Raw genomic sequence first — 19336 nt, forward strand, 5'->3', positions numbered from 1 at the left:
ATGTTTTCGGCCAGTGCCATCTTTAACTCGGCTTCCAATTAGAAAAAGGAAAAGGACGACGATAGCCAATAAGAAAGCGACAAATATTCTGGATTCTCTCTGAGGCCATTTGTCACGAAATTTACGTGATGTATTGAAGCTCAAAGGTAAATATTACGTCAGCTTTTAAGTATAATTATTTTAGCAAGAATATCGAACCGTTATTGTAATGTTCGGATGTGTTGACGCAAAGAATTAAGTAAGCATGGACTGTAGATTGTTGGTGTAATGCCAAAAGTACCAGTGCTAGTGGAAAGAGTTAGTAGTGCTGACAAGCAGTTTTTGTGAATCTATTGGTTTCGGAAGAAGTGAATACAGTGCATTGTGTAAACAGCAAAATTCAGTATACCTGTATGATGTAAGTAAAACTTAGTGGTAGTTATTTATCAGCATTTAATTTGTTTATTTAACTTTTGGCGTTGCTTGCACCTGCACAACTATTTGTAGACTTTTGTCTCCAAATTTAAAACTAGCTTAAGCCACTATGACTTCCTAATTTTGTAATTGGTGGTGGCTCGTCAATTGAAATATCAATTCTTCCCTTTTCTCGATGAGAGCTAATCTGTTTTAGATCGCAGCGTAAGCTTTAGGCGTATATCTCATATAGGCTCTGTGTCTCAAAAGAGACAAACTGCGAATCACCCAACAACAATTGGTTAGGCCTACACTTGTATCATCTACCCGTGATGGTATTCTTTATTCTTCATCCCCCCCCCCCCAAAAAAAATAAATAAATAAAAAAATTTAAAAAAATAGTGGCATTCATATTACAGTAGCAGCACTTAGGCCAAGTCAACTATCCCACTAGTTTTAAGTAGGAAAGAACTTAGTATCCTTTTTTGGAGTGGAGCATGAAATATTAACTTCTTTTAGAATGAAAGGTGCAGTCTTACTATACGGATCCACAGATTGTAAGATGTACAGAACATTTTTGATAAGTCTTTAATTTGCTCATTTTATGTCTAGAACAGAACCCAACCAACTTCTGCGGAGCTTCTAACCAGGGTTGGCAGGTTTAAACCATCTGTTTTTTTTTTTCAAAAAAAAAAAAAAAAAAAACTGGTTTAAACCAAAAAACGAAAATTTTTTGTGGCTTATCACGTTTCACTCTCATATATTATTCGTATTATATTCAGACCTAAATTCCCCATTCATTACTCAAAGAGATTTTATTACAAAAGCAACTCTTTTTATGTAACTTTTTATTATTGTTATGCAACTAAAGGAGAATTCTAAACATTATTTCGTTTTAATAATGTTTACTATTGATAGAATACATCAAAATACCGTACTTTTTTTGGGAGGCAGGGCATACAAACTCCACGAGAGGCAATTATTGAAATAACAAGAATCTTTGGTAACTATTTTTGTATAAATGGGGTCAAAGTGGACTCAGATTAATTCGTATCTTTATTCACTTTTCTTACTGATATGCAAAGTAAGTCGTTATATTTCTTTAACTTGGACTAAATTAGTTTTTCTGTACTCTGTAGTACTTTGAAATTGTTCATATGTAATTCTGTATAATGGTTCCACTTGTGCAATTGTTTATCTGTTTGTCCTTCTGTCCTAATTACTCTTGACGATGATATTAACAAATATGTAAAGATCAGTCAACGTATTTTTATCAGAAGTCCTTCGTGAGTGAGTCGGCAGACGTATGGCCAATTAGTCCCGGTTCCTAGTTCAAATGGAGAGCAATTTCTCTTGGATGTACAAAAAAAAAAGTTTTTTTGGTTTTTCATTAAAAAACATGGTTTTTGCCAACCCTGCTTCTAACCCGTTCATACTCCTACTACTACTTATAGTAAAACTGCACGGAATAAAATGCACTCTTATTGCTTCTAAAAGTATTTTAAGAAACAGTTGTATAATACTAACTGCACATTGACTTCAGGAGGTTGAATATAAAAGATAACTTAAAAGTAACAACAAATTTGTGCTAGGTGGACATTAAAGATCACGAATGTTATCAAACCCGGGTCAGAGCATGAACACAGCAAGGAGTTACGCGCGACATTACAACCGTAGTGAGCAGGCATGTCAGCGATGGTGGGTATATGCGTAAATTAGGATAGTGGAAGATACTTGATGTGTCATTAAAACACGTGCCGTGGGTGTGGCACAGATTTACGAATCTTTTATGATCACTTTCTACACTGGCTTCACATAGCACTTCACTTCATCAGGTCATCCGTTATGGAGTACTACCTACATGGTATAGGGCACGCTTTGCATTTCGTATTTTTATCTCATACGTATGAGTAATAAAATTCCGATATGTTTCGATTACCTTTACAATCCTATTATAAAACCGAGTGACATATTTCTTTCGTAGATTTCACATATTTGTGGCCCCCTAAAATAGGATAACACATAAGAAAATTGGGCTTAATTTTACAACGCCCGCTCCAGCAGATATACTCACTCAGAAACGAGAGATTACACACTAATAATTTTATGAAAATTGATCAAAACTTACTGAACCTTAAGCTAATCCGTTCCTAATCCCTACCCTGCTTATTTATATCTTACTCTACTTTACCCTACCCTACTCTACTATACTTTTTTAATAGGGTCCTACTTATCGTTGCGCAGCTGGAGCGTGTCGTGTAAAGTTTGCCCGAAAATTGCATTAAATTGTACTATCAATTAGGTTAAGTATTTGTTAGTTGCCAATACTAGAAGTTTATTGTTAGATTAGCGTCAAGAATAGGCCTCCCAGACGTAGTTCTGAATTTGCATTATTTTAAAAAATTGCATAAACTTACTGTAAATTTTCAGAGTGCGCTTTTTTATTCTAAAAATCAGGGAATACTCTTAGAAAAATGGATTTATTGTGTAAAAGTGTGTCATTCTGTAGTGTTACAGATCGTGCAGATTATGAATATGGAGACAAATTTATGTAACGCTAAAGCTCACATTTCTTTGTGGGAATAGTATCGCGCACAAACTTCGGGAGGTGATTCAGGACATCAAAAGAAGGCAAAAAGTCCTCTTGCATGTTGTCGAAGTATATCCATATCTTTCTATTCCGTTCCAATTGTCAGAATTCGAGTTTCGGTTTCAAGTTGATACTCCTGTCACGACGCGGAATTCGACAACATGCAAAAAGACTTTTTGTCTTATTTTGATGTCACGAATCACCTCCTGGAGTTTGTTCACTTCTTTCAGATGTGCGGCAGCGTTCATAGCGTAATTTGACTTGCGTAGTACAATGACGTACTGCATGAATACGCGCCAGCTCGTGCCGCATTCGTGTACTAATGAGCTGCCATTTCGAGTGTGACAAGTGATATGGAGCGGTGGAGTACATACCATCGTGCCTTTGCTGTTGAAAGTTATTTCAAGAATAACGACTATGTTATTGCTACCCGCGTCTATTTCGGCAACATTTCAACTTGGGACGTCATGGGAAAGTTCCAGATGGACGGACCATTGTGAAATGGGTACGTGAATTGCGAATAACAGGTTCTGTTTGCAATGGTAAAACCGGGAAGAAGTGAAAGAACTGTGCGGACACCAGATGCCGTGAAAAGTGTTCGTGCTGCAATATTGCGTAGCCCAAAAATATCTGCTCGTCGTCATTCGCAAACTCTGCATATGTCCATTTTCACCCATATAAGCTGTAGATTGTTCAGGAAATTAGGCCTTGCGATTGGGTTTCACGAGAAACATTCTGCTTAACCATGCGCGATCTCCTTCGCCAAATTCCAGAAATGTTGCACACCATCCTGATGTCAGATGAAGCTCATTTCGAGTTATGTGGTTCAGTGAATAAACAGAATATGCGTTATTAGAGTGATGTGAACCCGCACGAACTGCACATCAAGCCCTTGCACAGTTCTCGTGTTAAAGTATGGTGTGAAGTTACTTCCTTTGGGATTATTGGCCCTTACTTCTTTGAGGATGACAGGATGTGCTGTAACTGTCGCCTGTGAACGCTACCTAAAGATGCTGCAAGACTTCGTTCTTCCCCAATTAGGTGTGGTCGATGTGGATGTGGAACAATTATGGTTTCAACAAGACGGAGCGACCTCGTATACAGCCAGAATTTGCAAGGATTTCTTGCGACAGACATTTCCAGGTAGAGTAATTTCCTGTTTTGGTGGCATTCCCTGGCCGCCTCGCTCACCTGATCTTTCATGTGCAGACTTTTCCCTTTGGGGCTACCTGAAGCAACAAGTGTTCCGAACACGTTGTGCCACCATTCCTCAGTTAAAGGATCGCATCAGAACTGCCGTCGCCAATGTCCCTGGGAATACGTTACGCCGAGCTTCCAACGCCGCCTAGATGAATATGTTGTGCAGAGGGGGCATCATTTGACAGGAGTCATATTCAAAAAGTAATCCAGGCAATGGACAGTGACTTACACATTAGTAAATGGCATACCTTTAACTATTAATTGACATAAGAGGTAATAAATAAATTACAGTTACTGCCTGATGGTGTGTTTTTAATATCCTAGTATGAACGCTGCCGCACCCTATATATATATATATATATATATATTGTCATGTGTATCATCTTTTACTTTCACAGGATGATTTAAATAGAAGATTTCGTTTCTTTTTGTGTTTTCTACAGGGTTTTAGTGAAAACAGCAAACAAGCAAGAGTAGATAACAAAGCACGTGATGTGTACAATTGCTGATTTCGTTATTTGTAAACATGTTGAAATTGTGTTTCAGTTGATGCTAAATTCCCCATCGTTGGTTCGCGTGTCTTGGTATGGATGCGATCGAGATGCCAGTGACACTGATAGTTAAGGCTCCCAACCAACAGATTGAGGACCAGACCATCCAATGTGAGCTCAGCTGGACGATTAAGAAGCTCAAGGGATATCTATCAGAGGTCTATCCGAGTAAACCTGTAAGTTTCATTATATATTAGAAGTAATAAATAAATAAATGTGTGATTAGTTGTCAGATAGTGGATTTTGGCCGTTCGTTTTTCTGAGGTCGCCCTTTAGGCAGAACACAGGCGAAGATCTTGAGAGAAATTTGAAGAGATAAATGTAAATATTACTTCATATTTTTTGAAAAACTAATCTTCAGTAGAATTTCTGAACAAAAACTAACGTATTTAATTTTACGCCATTGATTGATTTCCTGTAAATAGATGGACCCCACTGCTCCCCTTCACTAGAAGCTGAAAATCGAACTCATACCACACAGTGATAGATACAAATGGTCAAGTTTCTGACATCCCTGTTTTCACCTCACACCAAAGGCAAGCAACAGGATTTTTAAAATCTACTTCGGTTCTTTCTTTTCAGTTAAAATTGTAGTGTGTGTGTGTGTGCCACCTGAGTCTCCCTACATATGGAGGGACAGCTTTTATTAAAATAAGATATATATATATATATCTAATGAGAGAACGTATACACTTGTGTTGGACGCACTATTTGTGGAATAATATATAAGCTATCCTACTAAACAGTTCATGACTAAGTAATGCAGATGAAAAGCTTGGGTTGTTATTAGTCGTTATCTTTTATATTTAAATTTTGTGTTCAAGCTTCCTTATGAATATACATTTAACGTACGCATCTTTGGCGGTGTTGCTTCCCATTAGGAGTTGATGTGGTTCGGATAAGCTGTAGCCTCATGTAGTGCCTTATATAGCCATGATGCTGAAATGGCCTCTAAACTCCAGATGAATCAGTCAAATTTTGCATTCAATTTATGATACGTACTTTTTCATTACTTATTTTTTTAAAGATTTTTTGCTTTGCATTTTCTTAGTAGTAAAATTGATTCAGTATTTTATTTTTTCCCATTACCTTTTGCAGCTGAAGGGATATAAGACAAAAGATGAAATTAAATAAGATTAGAACCAGTACCTGGTATCGAGACCAGATACTCCTTATCGAAAGCGAGGACTCAAGCCATTGATCCTCTTCATTATTTAGTAATCAGGCGATCAGGAAAATTGTCTCTTGCTTATCATGCAGTGACCTTTGGTCTTTCAACAGAAAAAAGGAAACAAAGGAGTGTAGCCTATTTTTATATGCTTTGGACGAATCATGAGATAAGATTAGTGATGATAATATTGTTTCAAAATGTTTGAAGTTGTCAGCTGAAATTTTATCAGATGCATGTGACTGATAACCTCTTTCTTCGACAGCGCACGGAAGAGCAGAAAGTGATATATTCTGGAAAGCTTCTTCATGATAGCGTCGTACTGAAGGATGTCCTCCGTCAATACGAAGGCCAAGAAGCTCACACAGTACATCTGGTTTGTACTCCTCCACGAGACCATCAGAAGCCATCGTTCAAAATGACCAAGTCATCGTCACAGCTACAGGGACCCAGTGACGACAGGCCCCGGCAGGAGAACATCAGCTCCAGCGCAACGCCAAACTCTAGTCATAATTCGCCAGCGACCTCGAGGCCTTCGTCGGAGAGCATGATTGGAAGTAATAGTAATGTTCGGTTCCGTTTCCCTTCTGCTCCCTCTCCTTCCATGCAGCCAGTGAATGGCCAATTTCCGACGCCTGACTTCCGCGCGTTGTGGACGCAGGCGATGCGCTCCTACTCGGAAGCTGTTGCTGGTGGCGCTGTTGATCCCAACTACATGGCTCTGCAGGCGTCGCTCATGCAACAAGCATACGCCCAGTATGTCAGCCAGTACATGCAGCTGTAAGTAAAGAACATTTATTTATAATAGGTTTCTGTAACAACCAAATGAATAGTATGTACCAACTATTTCGAATAGTCACCATTAGTAGTTCTACGCTGTTATTCCACTTTATGCAGGGATTTTTTTTTTTTTTTTTAAGTTGCTTCAAGTTGTAGTGGAATTATGTAAGAAATAGGTATTTGAATTGTACGATACTGATGAATATTCGAAAATATATTTGTGTGAAAATGACAAAACTTATGTACATTTGTAGAAATAAGCAAATTACAACGTAGTAGCCCCGCGTAGCGTAGTCGCTAACGCTCTCGTCTTTGGTGCGAGCGGTCCCGGTTCGATTCCCAGTGGGGACACTCGGTCGAAAAAGTGTAGAAGCTTTATCAGGCCAGCCATCCTGAATGAGGCTTTCTTGGGTTTTCCTCATTCATACCAGGCAAATGCCGAAGTGGTACCTAACATATAGGTCCCAGGCCGCTTCTTCCTTTCCCCGGATAGTGTGCTCGCCGAGGGACGTCATTCGTGAAACGTGTCCCAGAAACCTAGATCCAAATTACAAATTACAATTATGAATTAAATTTACAATACTTTCAATTTAACAATTACAACAAAATATATTTACTACTAAATCGGGACTTTTTAATTTAGTTAAGCAATTCTCAACTGTTTCTAGCATTAGATTTCAGTGTAATCAACTACCGAAGCAAAATATCAGAAAATGACCAGAAAAGAAAGATATTTTGCTATCCCCATATAGATTTAGTAAATACTAAGGAACGTGCAGCTGAGTAAAGTGGTATCTAAAGCATTTTTTTAGTGGTATAGCGACTAAAAATTCTTAATACAAAAGTGCAAAAATTTCATTCTCGGAATGTGCACGGCGTGATATATAGTCATTCTGAAAAAAAAAAAAAAAAGTAGTATTCAGAATGTAGACATGAAGAAGAATGGTGAAATTTTGATGAGTGGCCTGAAAACTCAGTGAAAACGTGTTATTGCAGAAATTGTTAGGGTTAGTTAAAGAGGGAAGTTCTGCTTAGTACATAAAAATGAAATGAGTTTTACGTCGAACGGATACACCGGCTAGGATAAAAGAGACGGTAATAATGAGAAATGAAGGAAATGGTAGAATGAAGAAAGTAGAAGGAAACCGGAGAACTCTGAAAAAACCACGCACACGGGACCTAGGACCCCATGCACCAGAGACGAACGCTCTACCGCTGAGTCTGCTTAGTCCTGATACTAATAAATTGATATTAATGATATCATGATACTAATAATTTTGTAAAGACACTAATTGTTGGAATGCGGTAGGAGTGTTGGTAGAATGTGTGATGAACGATAGAAGGGTTGGATGGACGGTAATAAAATTGTTTAATTCTTAGTCGAGTAAACTTCTTAGTTTGCGGCTGGTGACCATGACAATAGGTTTTTTTTATATTTATTTATTTTTATTTATTTATTTTTTTTATTTTTTAATGTGTTGAATTAAGATGGAGATGCTCGAAAAGAAGTCACAGTAGAGTCACATACTTAGAATCCGTTACAAGTTCCCCTTCGAGGCCAAGGGGCTAAGACTCATCCTCAGAGCGTTCTATTGTTGTTATTTCACTTCATAGCTATTACAGCTACGGTACAGGTTTTTCTGAAGTAATTTTTGCGGCCGGGTCCTCCTTCGATTTTGTATTGGCTCTTTCTTAATCTCAAGTACAGTATTCACGATCGCCGGTAGTGACTAACGACTGGCCTATACTGATGGCTAATTGTTCATTTTATATGTTTTATTTATTTTATTCGAGCTTTCTTGTGGCTATATGGTTAACTTACGCAACGTCGGCACGGGAGGCTTGTCAGAGGTGTAGGTCCACATCACGTAAAGTCTTCACATCACGGGATGTTAAACTATAATGTAGCCGACTAATTTATGTATTTACTTTTAGTAATAACGTAAATATGGGTTATTTTGTTTTCATCTCCGTAACTGATATTTTTTTTTTCTTTTGATTTCTATGCAAACTGCAGACACTGACCATCATATAAATAAAATATCAATGTTCATATCTTACTTATCGTTCTATATTTTTTTTAAATTTATCATTTTCTTTAAGTTGTTCTCCAAAGTTCTAAAAAAAAAAAAAGAAAAGAAAAAATAGGGGTGGCTTTAGGGAAGAGCCTTAGCAAATTACAGCCACGTGAGTTTGTGATGGACAGACACCGTGTACGTGCGTTTCCTCGGGGTTCTCCCGTTTCCTCCTGCTTCCTTGATTCCACCATTTCATTCATTTCTCATCATCACCGTCTCCTTTAGCCTAGCCGGCATAACCGTGGGACGTAAGATTTCATTTCATTTGCTTAGCAAATTGTAGTGCATGTTAACTGACATGTTTGGTTAGTTTACTCTGTTGTAGATAACGTTTCTTAAATCAGTGCCGATTAATTTTCTTGTCAAAAACTAGTACTTCTAATCCTCGTAACACTTTCCTCCAAACTATAACAGTAGTACTAAATATTGGTGTCTTACTCCATTTCAATTTTATTATTATTATTATTATTATTATTATTATTATTATTATTATTATTATTATTATTATTATTATGTCACTCATTCTGCTCCGATATATAACTCGGCCGCTTCTTAAACAAATATAATTGATGTCTGACTCAATTTTGGTCGTTTTTTTTTTTTACTAAACTTCAAAAAAACGCTCCTTCTCAACTCCCGGGTTTCTTGTACCATTTACAACGATAAATCAGGGACCTTGGTTCTTTATTACTGAGCCACATTAAATCATACGCACACTTCGTTTCTATTTGATTCCATTTATTATTTATATATATATATATATATATTTTTATTTATCTGGTTGCCTGCCAACCAGATATTGACAAACTCATTATTTTATGACATCTGAATATCTTTCCGTATATTTGACAATTATATATTTGTAACTAACTTCTTCTTCGAAATAACCTGGGTTAGTACATAAAAAGAAATACTCATTGCCCCAAAAATATAAGTATATACAACGTATCGTTGTAATGGTACTGTTACCAAGGTATATATAATTGAACACGTGTGAATATCTGTTTTCCAGGATGCAGTCGGGTGCTTTTCCCCAAGGAACGTTCCTACAGCCGTCATTGGTTCCCCCTCAGACCACACCTACTGCGGCTGAACCCAACCAAAGAAATGCTCAGGAGGCTGCCCCAGTTGGCCCACAAAACAATGAAGATGGTGCTCCAGGTAATTATTATTTGAAATCGTTCGTCTTAAGTCTTTTATTAAGAAAAGCGTTTTAAGTCATATAATATAATATTGATACCTGAAACTGATGTAAACTGGACTTCAGACACCAATTGATTATGATTGCTGTAAATACAAAAAGGAATATAAAACAGATCTCTACAATACATGTTGATATTGAAGTTTCTGTTTTAAAGTTATTTTGAATGCGGAATCGTGTTATTATGAATACGTTAATCCTTAAACGATAATGTAATTTACATCATTAGTTTTTGAGCTTATAACTCTGGTTTAGTGTTATTTAGACAAAGGAATATTTTTATTTAAGTAAGAGAAACGGCATTGAAAGTAGTCAGTGGGACGAAAGGGAAATTCAAAAACATGAAGAGCTATTTTCAAATGATTGTACCTAGGTAGATCAGACCGTGATAGACGTAGACGCGCGAACTTGAAACTTTTACGCAGAACAAACTGAAGCTTCATAAGAAGTAGGGTTACGCTCATCCGAGGACGGTGCTGTACTTTTACGACGAAGTGTGTCTGAAGCGCTTAAATTTGGATTTAATAGTATATTTTTCATATGCTAGTTTTATTTAATTTTATTTTAATTTGAAGGCTCCCCGAATCGATCACAGTTCGCCTGAAAAAATAGTAAATAATGTGTTCAATTTTCATGGGGTATCTGATTTTCTCGCAGTTCTTCCATTGATTATTTCTTCATAATTATATCGATACAATGGTTCAGTTGTAGACGGCTGATAATATAAAAGTGTAGAGTATGTGAAGTATTTGTGAAGAATTAAAGAAATGAGACACAACGCAACAACATTCACCACAAATTGATGTAGTCTAAGATCTAACTTGTGACCGTTTAGCATCTAAGTAATCGAACAACCTCAAAGGAGTTTTAACTCTTTTACGATCTTAGGTTTTTAGGGTAAATTTTAGACTTTGTGAAGCAGGTACTGCGTCATCACTTTTCACGCTAGATCACGGTTCGTACTTACTCCTTTTCAGAATACAGCAGCCTTTCAATCTGTGCCATTCACATGTCCGTATCGTATATCAGAAAAGGGATTTAAAAAAAAAAATCTAAAAGTTTCGGTCCCTCTGGACCGGCCCTATGTCGAACTCGAACTGATGACACACGGACTTCCCTTACTCAATACTCAAATCTTTTCAAGTTGTGCGAAGCCCTGTACCGTCACCAGAAACCAGTGTGCACAAAGTCTTTCTTGAACACACACATATACCACGCCAAGACACTCCTCTCAGAGAACTGCTCATATATGAAGAGGAAGCACGAGGAAATATTTTAAAAGGGGGTGGAAGGGGTGATAAGGGAAAGAGATGTTCTTTAAATATACTACATTGATGTGAACTCCAGAACTAAACAATGGCACAGTTTTTTTTTTCTTTTTTTCTTCAGTCAAAGTGACAGATTTATAGTCAGTGACTTGAACACATGCAATGTTTTGTGGTGACATGTAACAGCGATATTTGTGTTGTAGTCAAAAAGAAAGAAAGCCTGTTACATGTCTTAGCTAAAAGATTTTTAAAGGCCAAGTTGATGACGTTAGAGCCACTATTCATCGCTCGTGTTAATTCTGATACCTAATGAAACAGTTTGCAATGCTTCTGTGACTGAAAAACAAAACAAAAATAAAAAATGTGTAAGAGGAAAGGTGCAACGCAAATTACCGTGGTTTACCCTATAGATCGTAGAAGGGTTAATGATGTTGCATCTTTATCAGTGTACTTTTCTTTGTATTTGTGTGTTGTGTTAATGTAAATTTTTGTTCATTTGTTATAGAAGGCGAGGATGAAGAGAATCGTGGCAATCGAGATTGGATTGATTGGTTCTACATCATCAGTCGGTTCCTTGTTCTCTTCAGCATTGTCTACTTCTACTCCTCTGTCACCAGGCTTATGATAGTCACTTTACTCGGAATATTGATGTATCTGTAAGTATTGGGAAGGAGATCAGAAAATAAAATGGAAATTTAGTGCTTACAAAATGCTAGATGAGAAAATTGTACAATATTAGCGTAAAAAGAATTGTTTAAAGATGAGAAACGTAGTAATTAATAATTCTCATCCAACTGAACAAAATGATGTAAATTAATGTACATCCGTTCGGTCCCAGCTTGCGCCAAGTGGGTTTTGTGGTAGACAAACACCGTGTGTAGGCTTTCTCGGCATTCTCCCGTTTCCTCCCACTTTCTTCATTCCACCATTTCATTAATTTCTCATCATCAGCGTTTCCTTGTAGCCTAGCCGACATTTTCGTGGGACGTAAAGATTAAAGACTTTTCATTTTCATTGTTTGTACATCCGAATGCGTTTTTCTCGAGCAAATCTAGAAAAACATTTTTCAGCCTAAAAATTGATGATTGATAGCCACACCACCTGTTAAGGGGAAACTGCCAATGGCACTAGCGAGATGATTGATTGATTGATTGCTCTGATACCAGCAAAAGATAACATATATAACAATCGAGAGATCACATCGAGCTGAACAAAATGACATGCTTCAGTGTAAATTCTCATGCGTAGTTTTATGAATTTTTATGCAGTGTTGCCAGATCTGAAGATTAAAGTAGTGAGCTTAAGCTCCAAAAGTAGCGGTGGACTATTTGTAGCCTAAACAGAAATAAAGTAGCGAGTTTAAGCTCCAAAAGTAGCGGTGAACTATTTGTAGCCTAAACAGAAAAATGTCAGATGCCAGGGTTGACAATGGTCAGATGGCGACCACAGTTTCAGACTGTTGGTGGTGGTGTGTTAGGACAAACTCCATACCACGTCAGCTGCAATGGAACTGCAGTGTGCAATGAACTGGGCGGGCGGTAATAGTATAAAATTGGTTACTTTTCTTAATTTCAAGTGGACGTGTTTGCTTAAGTCAGTTTTGTGGGGTTTGAAATATACCTTACGACGTTTAAAGTATGTTTATTTACTGTCATTTGTTACTTTTTTAAATTCACTTGCTAAATTCTTTATCTAGGAGCCATGAATTTTAAAAATTTATTGTAACTCCACTTACACATTAAGTTAATATTGACAATACAGTAACAATTAAATTTGCAATGTTCATGTTTACATAGCTTCCCACAACTATTACTCCCAGAGATTAACTGAGGGAGCAATGCGGTCAGTGATACTGAAACAGGGCAAACTTAACAAAAGTGTAATGTTGTTACATCTGGAGATTTAAGAAGTAGTAATACAAGAAGTAAACTAGTATCGAACATACTAAAACAATTGTTCATTGTGAATGGATTACTCCACAAACAAAACTTGTATTGTATTATATAAAACTAATAATTCGTGATTTCATATATAAAAATTAAAAGAAAAAAACATTCTTAAGACTTATAGCCTGCAGATAATTAGAAGCACTGCAAAAAGTAGGGAGGGCACTTAAAAGATTGCAGAATCCGCGATTTGTAGCCAAATCTGGCAACATTGTCTTATGACAAAAACTGTCGTTCGTTGTCAGTACAATAAAGTTAGTGTATATGAAAAATATAAAAACAGTTAAAAATCTCTGATTTGATTTCTCCTAACAGTAACGCACGTGCTACTTGTAATCAGAGTTAAACATAAGATGTCATACAATTGATTTACGCACTTATTACTTCAAAATGACAACCCTGTCAAAAAACACTTGCTATTTGAGTGTGTAGCATTTTGTAAATACTAAAAGGTTTAATTGTAGAATCTTTTAAATTTTTGGAATATGTTGAGAAAGATGTAAGAATCCTACCAATATCGTTTAGTTGGGTAGAATATACATGTAGATGGATAGTCCTTTTGCAAATTTTTTGCTACTGATTATGCCCTAAAAATGTTAAAAATTATCAGTAAACTTTGTGTACCTAGGAAGCTGGTAAAATTTGAGATATATGTAAGAAGTAAGTTGACTTCTCTGTTTAATTCCTTGAATTCTATATTTCCTTTCGCTCTGAGAACGTCCTCAGCTACAGTTTCTGCAGCATCGCCAGATCCTGAACATTAGATGTCCTATGCTAGTTTTGCTTTCCTATAAAGAACAATTTGCACATAGCATTCCGTAGACGTACATGTAAAATCAAGGATCCGGTGATGCTGCAAATCTGTAGTTGACGACGTTCCCACAGGGAAAAAAAAATGAAACCAGGGTTATTAAACAGAGGCACACGGTGAGTCACTTTCTTATGAATATGTGGCTCATAGCGTCTATCAGTACATGTTATGCATGTAGCAATCAGGTCTAGAAGAAATAGCAAATGATCGAAATTCTGATTTTTTTTACAGTATATTTAAAAAGCGGCAGTGTCTGACAGAATTATGTTCGTAATTTGAGAATGAATAAACCAATATGTTTTATGATGAGAAAAAAAGACAATTAATAAATTATAAAGCTAACCAAGAAAGTTTTGTCACTTTTTGTGGAAGTCTATGTTCGATTGGCCCTCACACCGTGAGCTCAATGCAAATGGAGATAAGGCGAAGGACAGTTGTTCGTGTGGGTGTATCCAACGTAATATCGGATAGTGTCTTTTCAGTTACACCGTGAACTTACTGTATGAGTTCAGACTGGTATCAAACGTTGCTGCAGCGGAACGGAAGATATGACAAGCCTTTGGTGAGGGTGTCGTGACTACGCGGATAGTGCAGCAGTGGTTTAACAAGTTTAAGTACGGTGACGAAACACTCGAGCAGACAGTTGTGTTTCTGTGCTGTCTTGTGTGAGGAAGAAGCCATTTCTTGACTGGACGTTGACATGTGATAAGTGGGTCCTGTTAGCATCCCATGAACCGGTTCCAAAACAACCGAAACCAGCACTGCACCAGAAGGAGGTCCTCCTGTGTGTTTGGTGGACTGCTCGCGGCATCATGCATTGGGAACTGCTACCAGCTGGATAGAGCATCAATGCAATTGTGTACTGCCAGCAGTTGAGCTGTGTTCAAGAAAAACTCAAAACTCTGGATCCAGCACTTCTGAATCGCAAAGGGGTCTTCCTGTTACAGGACAACGCTAAGCCTCACGTGGCTAGGATGACCCGGGACACCATTCTACGCCTTGGATGTGCAACACTATTGCATCCGCCATACTCCCCAGACATTGGACCGTATGATTATCAACTGTTCCATTCTTTGGAGAATCACCTTAGAGAACGCCGGTTCATATCCCTAATAGAGGTGTAAAATGCACTTGATACCTCTTTCGCTTCACGGCCACCAAGTTCTATCGCAATTAAATGTATGGCGTTCCAGAACGTTGGCAGAAGGTCGTCGATGTAGATTGGGACTAGTTTTGATCTTTCAGTTACGTGTTAGGTGATATATCGATGTTCGAAGGTGGTGGGTGAAAAAGCGACAGAACTTTCTTGGTTACCTTTATTATATAGAGAGTATTGAGACTGAGTTATGTAAGCTCCAATTCAACATTAAGTGCAGTTCCCCTAGTTTCACCAGAAATATCATCTAATATTGTGTTTGAAAATGTTTCAAATTAGACCGGTTTGTGGAGAATTGTGCTCAGAATGCCTATTCGTAAAAGAAAACGTATTCCTGGACTTTAAAATGAAGCTTGAATTTCGTGATTTTTGAAGTGAAGTAAGGAGAGTGGAATCTTAATTACCTTTCAGTATGGATGGTGCTTCCCTTCCTGAAATCCTGCAGCTACCAACAACATTCCCACGAGTAGTTGGACAAAAGAAAAAAAATATTGTTCTGCGAACGAAAGTAGATACACAAAAAATATTTGTAGGTCAATCAGCTAACGTAATATATATGTTAATACGAAACCACGTCTATGGGGCCGCTGTGGCTCACTGATAAAACGTTCACCTCTGATGTATGTGGTGCTTGGTTTGATCCCAGCTGGCGCCAAATGATTTTTGTGGTGGACAAACATCGTGTACGTGTATTTTCTTGGGGTTCTCCCGTTTTCTCCTGCTTTATTCATTCCATCATTTCATTCATTTGTCATCATCACCATTTCCTTTAGCCTATCCGTCATAATCGTAAAACTGAAAGATTTCATTACCTTTTTTCACTTTACGAAATCATGTTTGTTTTAATGAGTCATAATACAAGTTTTCATATTATTCTGAGATAATTTTGATTTAGGGTAGATCGTTGAATTTTCTTCAACACACTACTGACATTTGTCCACATACCGAAGTTACTGACAAAATAACATGACTGGTGATATAAAATCATTCCCCTTCCCCATAAAAAAACGAAACTTAGTAATATAACGTTCCTAATGCTCTTAACTTTACTTAATTCGACTTCCGAGCTTTATTAAAACGTGAATTTCTTTATAAGTTGTACAGTTTTTGTAAATTCATAAGTGGTTAAATGATTTTAATGTTTCTTATTTACTTTAAATTTGCAGTGACACACTAGCGGGCTAACTCTCTCTTTATGAGTACTCTTTATTAACATATAACTGTACACACATGTATCTTAAACCTTCCACTGTGGCTTTCCAGAATATGAAAGTCCTAATAATTAATATATGATCGACTTAGTGGGAAAATTTTTGAATGCTCTTTTGTATTTGATGTTGAGCTTGATACCTTATGTAAATTGTAAGCGTAGAGTAGTGTGTAGGAAGCTTTGTATGTTGTTTGGCCGTTGGATGTAGCTATTTCTCTTGGTTCTGTTGTAGTTACCAGATTGGTTTCTTCAGAGTGCAGCAGGTGAGGAGGTTAGAGAACGCTAACCGTGACAGAGGAGATGCGAATCCCGCCGCCGCCGACCAGCCACAGCAGCCCCCTCCGGAGCCCCAGGACGAAGGAGCAGTTCCCAACAGGCCAGAGGAACCAGTGGCGGAGGAAAGACCCGCGGAGCCTCCACAGCCTTCGGTGCTTGCTCTTACCTGGACATTCTTCACCAGTTTCTTTGCTTCGCTGATCCCAGAACAGCCGAACGCAATTTAGCAATTGTTTTTCCTTTATTAGATAAACAAATGGACAACTATTCCATTGGACAAAGGAGAGATTGTGTATTCCACGTGAAATTTTTCAGTTTTTCATTTTCTCCTTTTTGCTGGTGCTACAATGTATTACGTGTATGTACATAGGTAAATATAAGGAATAGAGAAATGAATGACAATCACATGTGAAATTATACCACATCCACTCTCACAAGGACCAAATTAAGAATAAAAAGTTAATTGGAATTATTTAGTATACAGATGGGAAGTAAAATTGCTTTTTATTTCTAACGAGACTGGTTGTTTCCTTGCAAAGTTGCTTTGTTCGTTTCAGTTAAAATAGATTTTTTTAAAGTTGATTAGTCACAATTAATTATTTTTATTGTTTCATCCATTGATGTTTGTATTTTGTAAATGATTTCATCAACATACGTAGTATGAATGCGTACGTCATAAGTGTAAAACTATGTATATATTGATCGATAACTAGATTCATACACATTTTGTGTCTGTGTGTGTGTGTGTGAGAGAGAGAGAGAGATTGGAGTGTAGTACAAAGGGAATGAGTCCTGTTAAAAAGTTGTTAAGTATTTATAAATAAATATATATTGTTTCTTTCCAAGTCAAATGTACATACTTAGTCTGTGATTTTTTTTCTCTTGAAGGTTAATATCGATCTGTGTTGCTGTATTTAATGATTTAAGCTGAGTTATTGTGTCGAAACAAAGACTGCTTTAATTTTATTTCATTGTAAATACATTTGTGCACTTTTTAGTGCTCAAATAAAACACATGTTACTATATTTGTTGTTTAAGTCATTTAAAAGCACGGAAATCTATCATATCCTGCTTTCAACAATACAATGGCTAATTTGGTTACATTTGTGATCCTGGTGTTACGATGGTTTTTAAAATAATTTATTACAATAAACAAGTATTGCCTAGTCATGTGCAAAAGACTTACTTTCCAGAAGTTCTATATTTAATAGCACATAGGATTTTTAGCAAATTAGTTACATACGGCACTCATAATGTTTTCAAGCTCTTTCTTGTTAGTATATGATTCAAAATTCATCTGTGGCCGTGAATAAAACGTTTTATTTAATTTATTAATTTTTTAAATATATAGTCTCTGTTTAGTCAAATTATCTTAACGCGCGCAACTTCGGTGCCCCTTACTACCGGTGGAACCACTAATTTCCGGTGTTGATTCAGCATCATGAAGCGATTGGAAAATATCCTGAATTAAAATCGGTATCAAACCCCAGTCCACGAAGACATAAATACTAGAATTTGGGTGACAATAATCTGAGCACGCATCACCCAATCAGACTGGCCATAGCTGTTTATGAGCTGTAGTGAAAAAAAAAAAAAAAAAAAGATTAGTATTACCTTCTATTTGTTAACTAATTTCATATGTATTTCAATACCGTGCAACTAAAGAAAACTGAAAATAATGGATATTTGGTCAATGCATTGGCTTTCAACATCATAGGTCAGTACATGTGGGGAATGCTTACATGGTTAGCATAAATGATTCATTTGTTTAGAAAAGGCTATATTTTCAAAAGTATTAAACGTACACACATGAAAGATGTAGAAAAGAACCACAACCTCACTAAGTTTGTTCTGTGTGACACCACGAGTCCATTATCTTTCCGATCAAGTGTGGCAGTACGAGATTAGTACCTGTCCGAAATGAAGGGAAAGCAAGAAAAAAGTGTTTGTGTGCTTGAATATGGCAGATGTTCGTCTGTTATAGCTATGCAACGCCCTTTCGGAAGAGAGTATGAAAACGAACCGCCATATAAACAAAGTATTTTGCGGCGGTATCGGCAATTCAAGGACACTTGTTGCTTATGTGAAGGGAAAAGCGCCTGGCCTCTTAGAACTCCTGATTTAACGCCTTGCGACTTCTTCCTCTGGGGGTGCGTTAAGGACGTTGCTTTTACGTACCCCTACTACCGCAATCCTTAGTCGAGCTCAAAGAACGCATCAATACTGCAGTGCAGACAATTGACAGGACTTGTTACAAAATGTAAAGAATGAGCTCGAGCATCGTCTGGACGTGTGTCGTGTTACCAAAGGGACACACACATAATGAACATTTGTAGAGGGAACATAAACTTGGTGAATTTGTTGTTCTTTTACATACCTCATTTATGTACGTGTAATACTTTTCAAAATATAGCCTTTTCAAAGCGAATTAATCATTTATGCTAGCCCTGTATAATGCCACATAATGCTCTGTGCTCGAAAAATTTCTTCTGATCTTAGAGCCAGTTGTGAAAACCAGTTCCATAGTAATACAAATCTAATTTCATACATAAGCTTACATGCTATGAAGACACCTGTTGCCATAGCGATTTGATGCCCGGAAATTTCGACCACTGTATGTATGTAGGGCGTCATTTCAGACTTCGCTTGAGGGGCCAAGAACACCATCGCCATAAGACTTTCACATTTTGTACTAGTGTATTAGTAGA

The 19336-nt window shown here is 37.1% G+C and overlaps 1 protein-coding gene across 3 annotated transcripts; it reads left to right on the forward strand.

Annotated features, from left to right (window-relative positions):
- Positions 1 to 4: 4 nt before the first annotated feature.
- Herp (Homocysteine-induced endoplasmic reticulum protein) lies at positions 5 to 17653 on the forward strand. 3 transcript variants are annotated; one of them, XM_081754411.1, is made up of 6 exons: positions 5 to 146; positions 4730 to 4910; positions 6168 to 6682; positions 9773 to 9921; positions 11735 to 11885; positions 16585 to 17653. In XM_081754411.1, exons 2-6 carry the CDS (start codon positions 4770 to 4772, stop codon positions 16853 to 16855), a joined length of 1227 nt encoding a protein of 408 aa, XP_081610537.1. In that variant the 5' UTR covers positions 5 to 146; positions 4730 to 4769; the 3' UTR covers positions 16856 to 17653. The 3 variants fall into 3 exon arrangements, with proteins under 3 accessions (XP_081610537.1, XP_081610532.1, XP_081610540.1); XM_081754406.1 differs by lacking the exon at positions 5 to 146 and adding an exon at positions 153 to 397; XM_081754414.1 differs by lacking the exon at positions 5 to 146 and adding an exon at positions 153 to 397 and having other exon boundaries at positions 16606 to 17653.
- The last annotated feature ends 1683 nt before the right edge of the window (positions 17654 to 19336 follow it).

The sequence above is a fragment of the Thermobia domestica genome, chromosome 1 (genome assembly GCF_964235325.1).
Source record: "Thermobia domestica chromosome 1, izTheDome1.hap1.1, whole genome shotgun sequence".
In the NCBI taxonomy this organism is placed as follows: Eukaryota; Metazoa; Arthropoda; class Insecta; order Zygentoma; family Lepismatidae; genus Thermobia; species Thermobia domestica.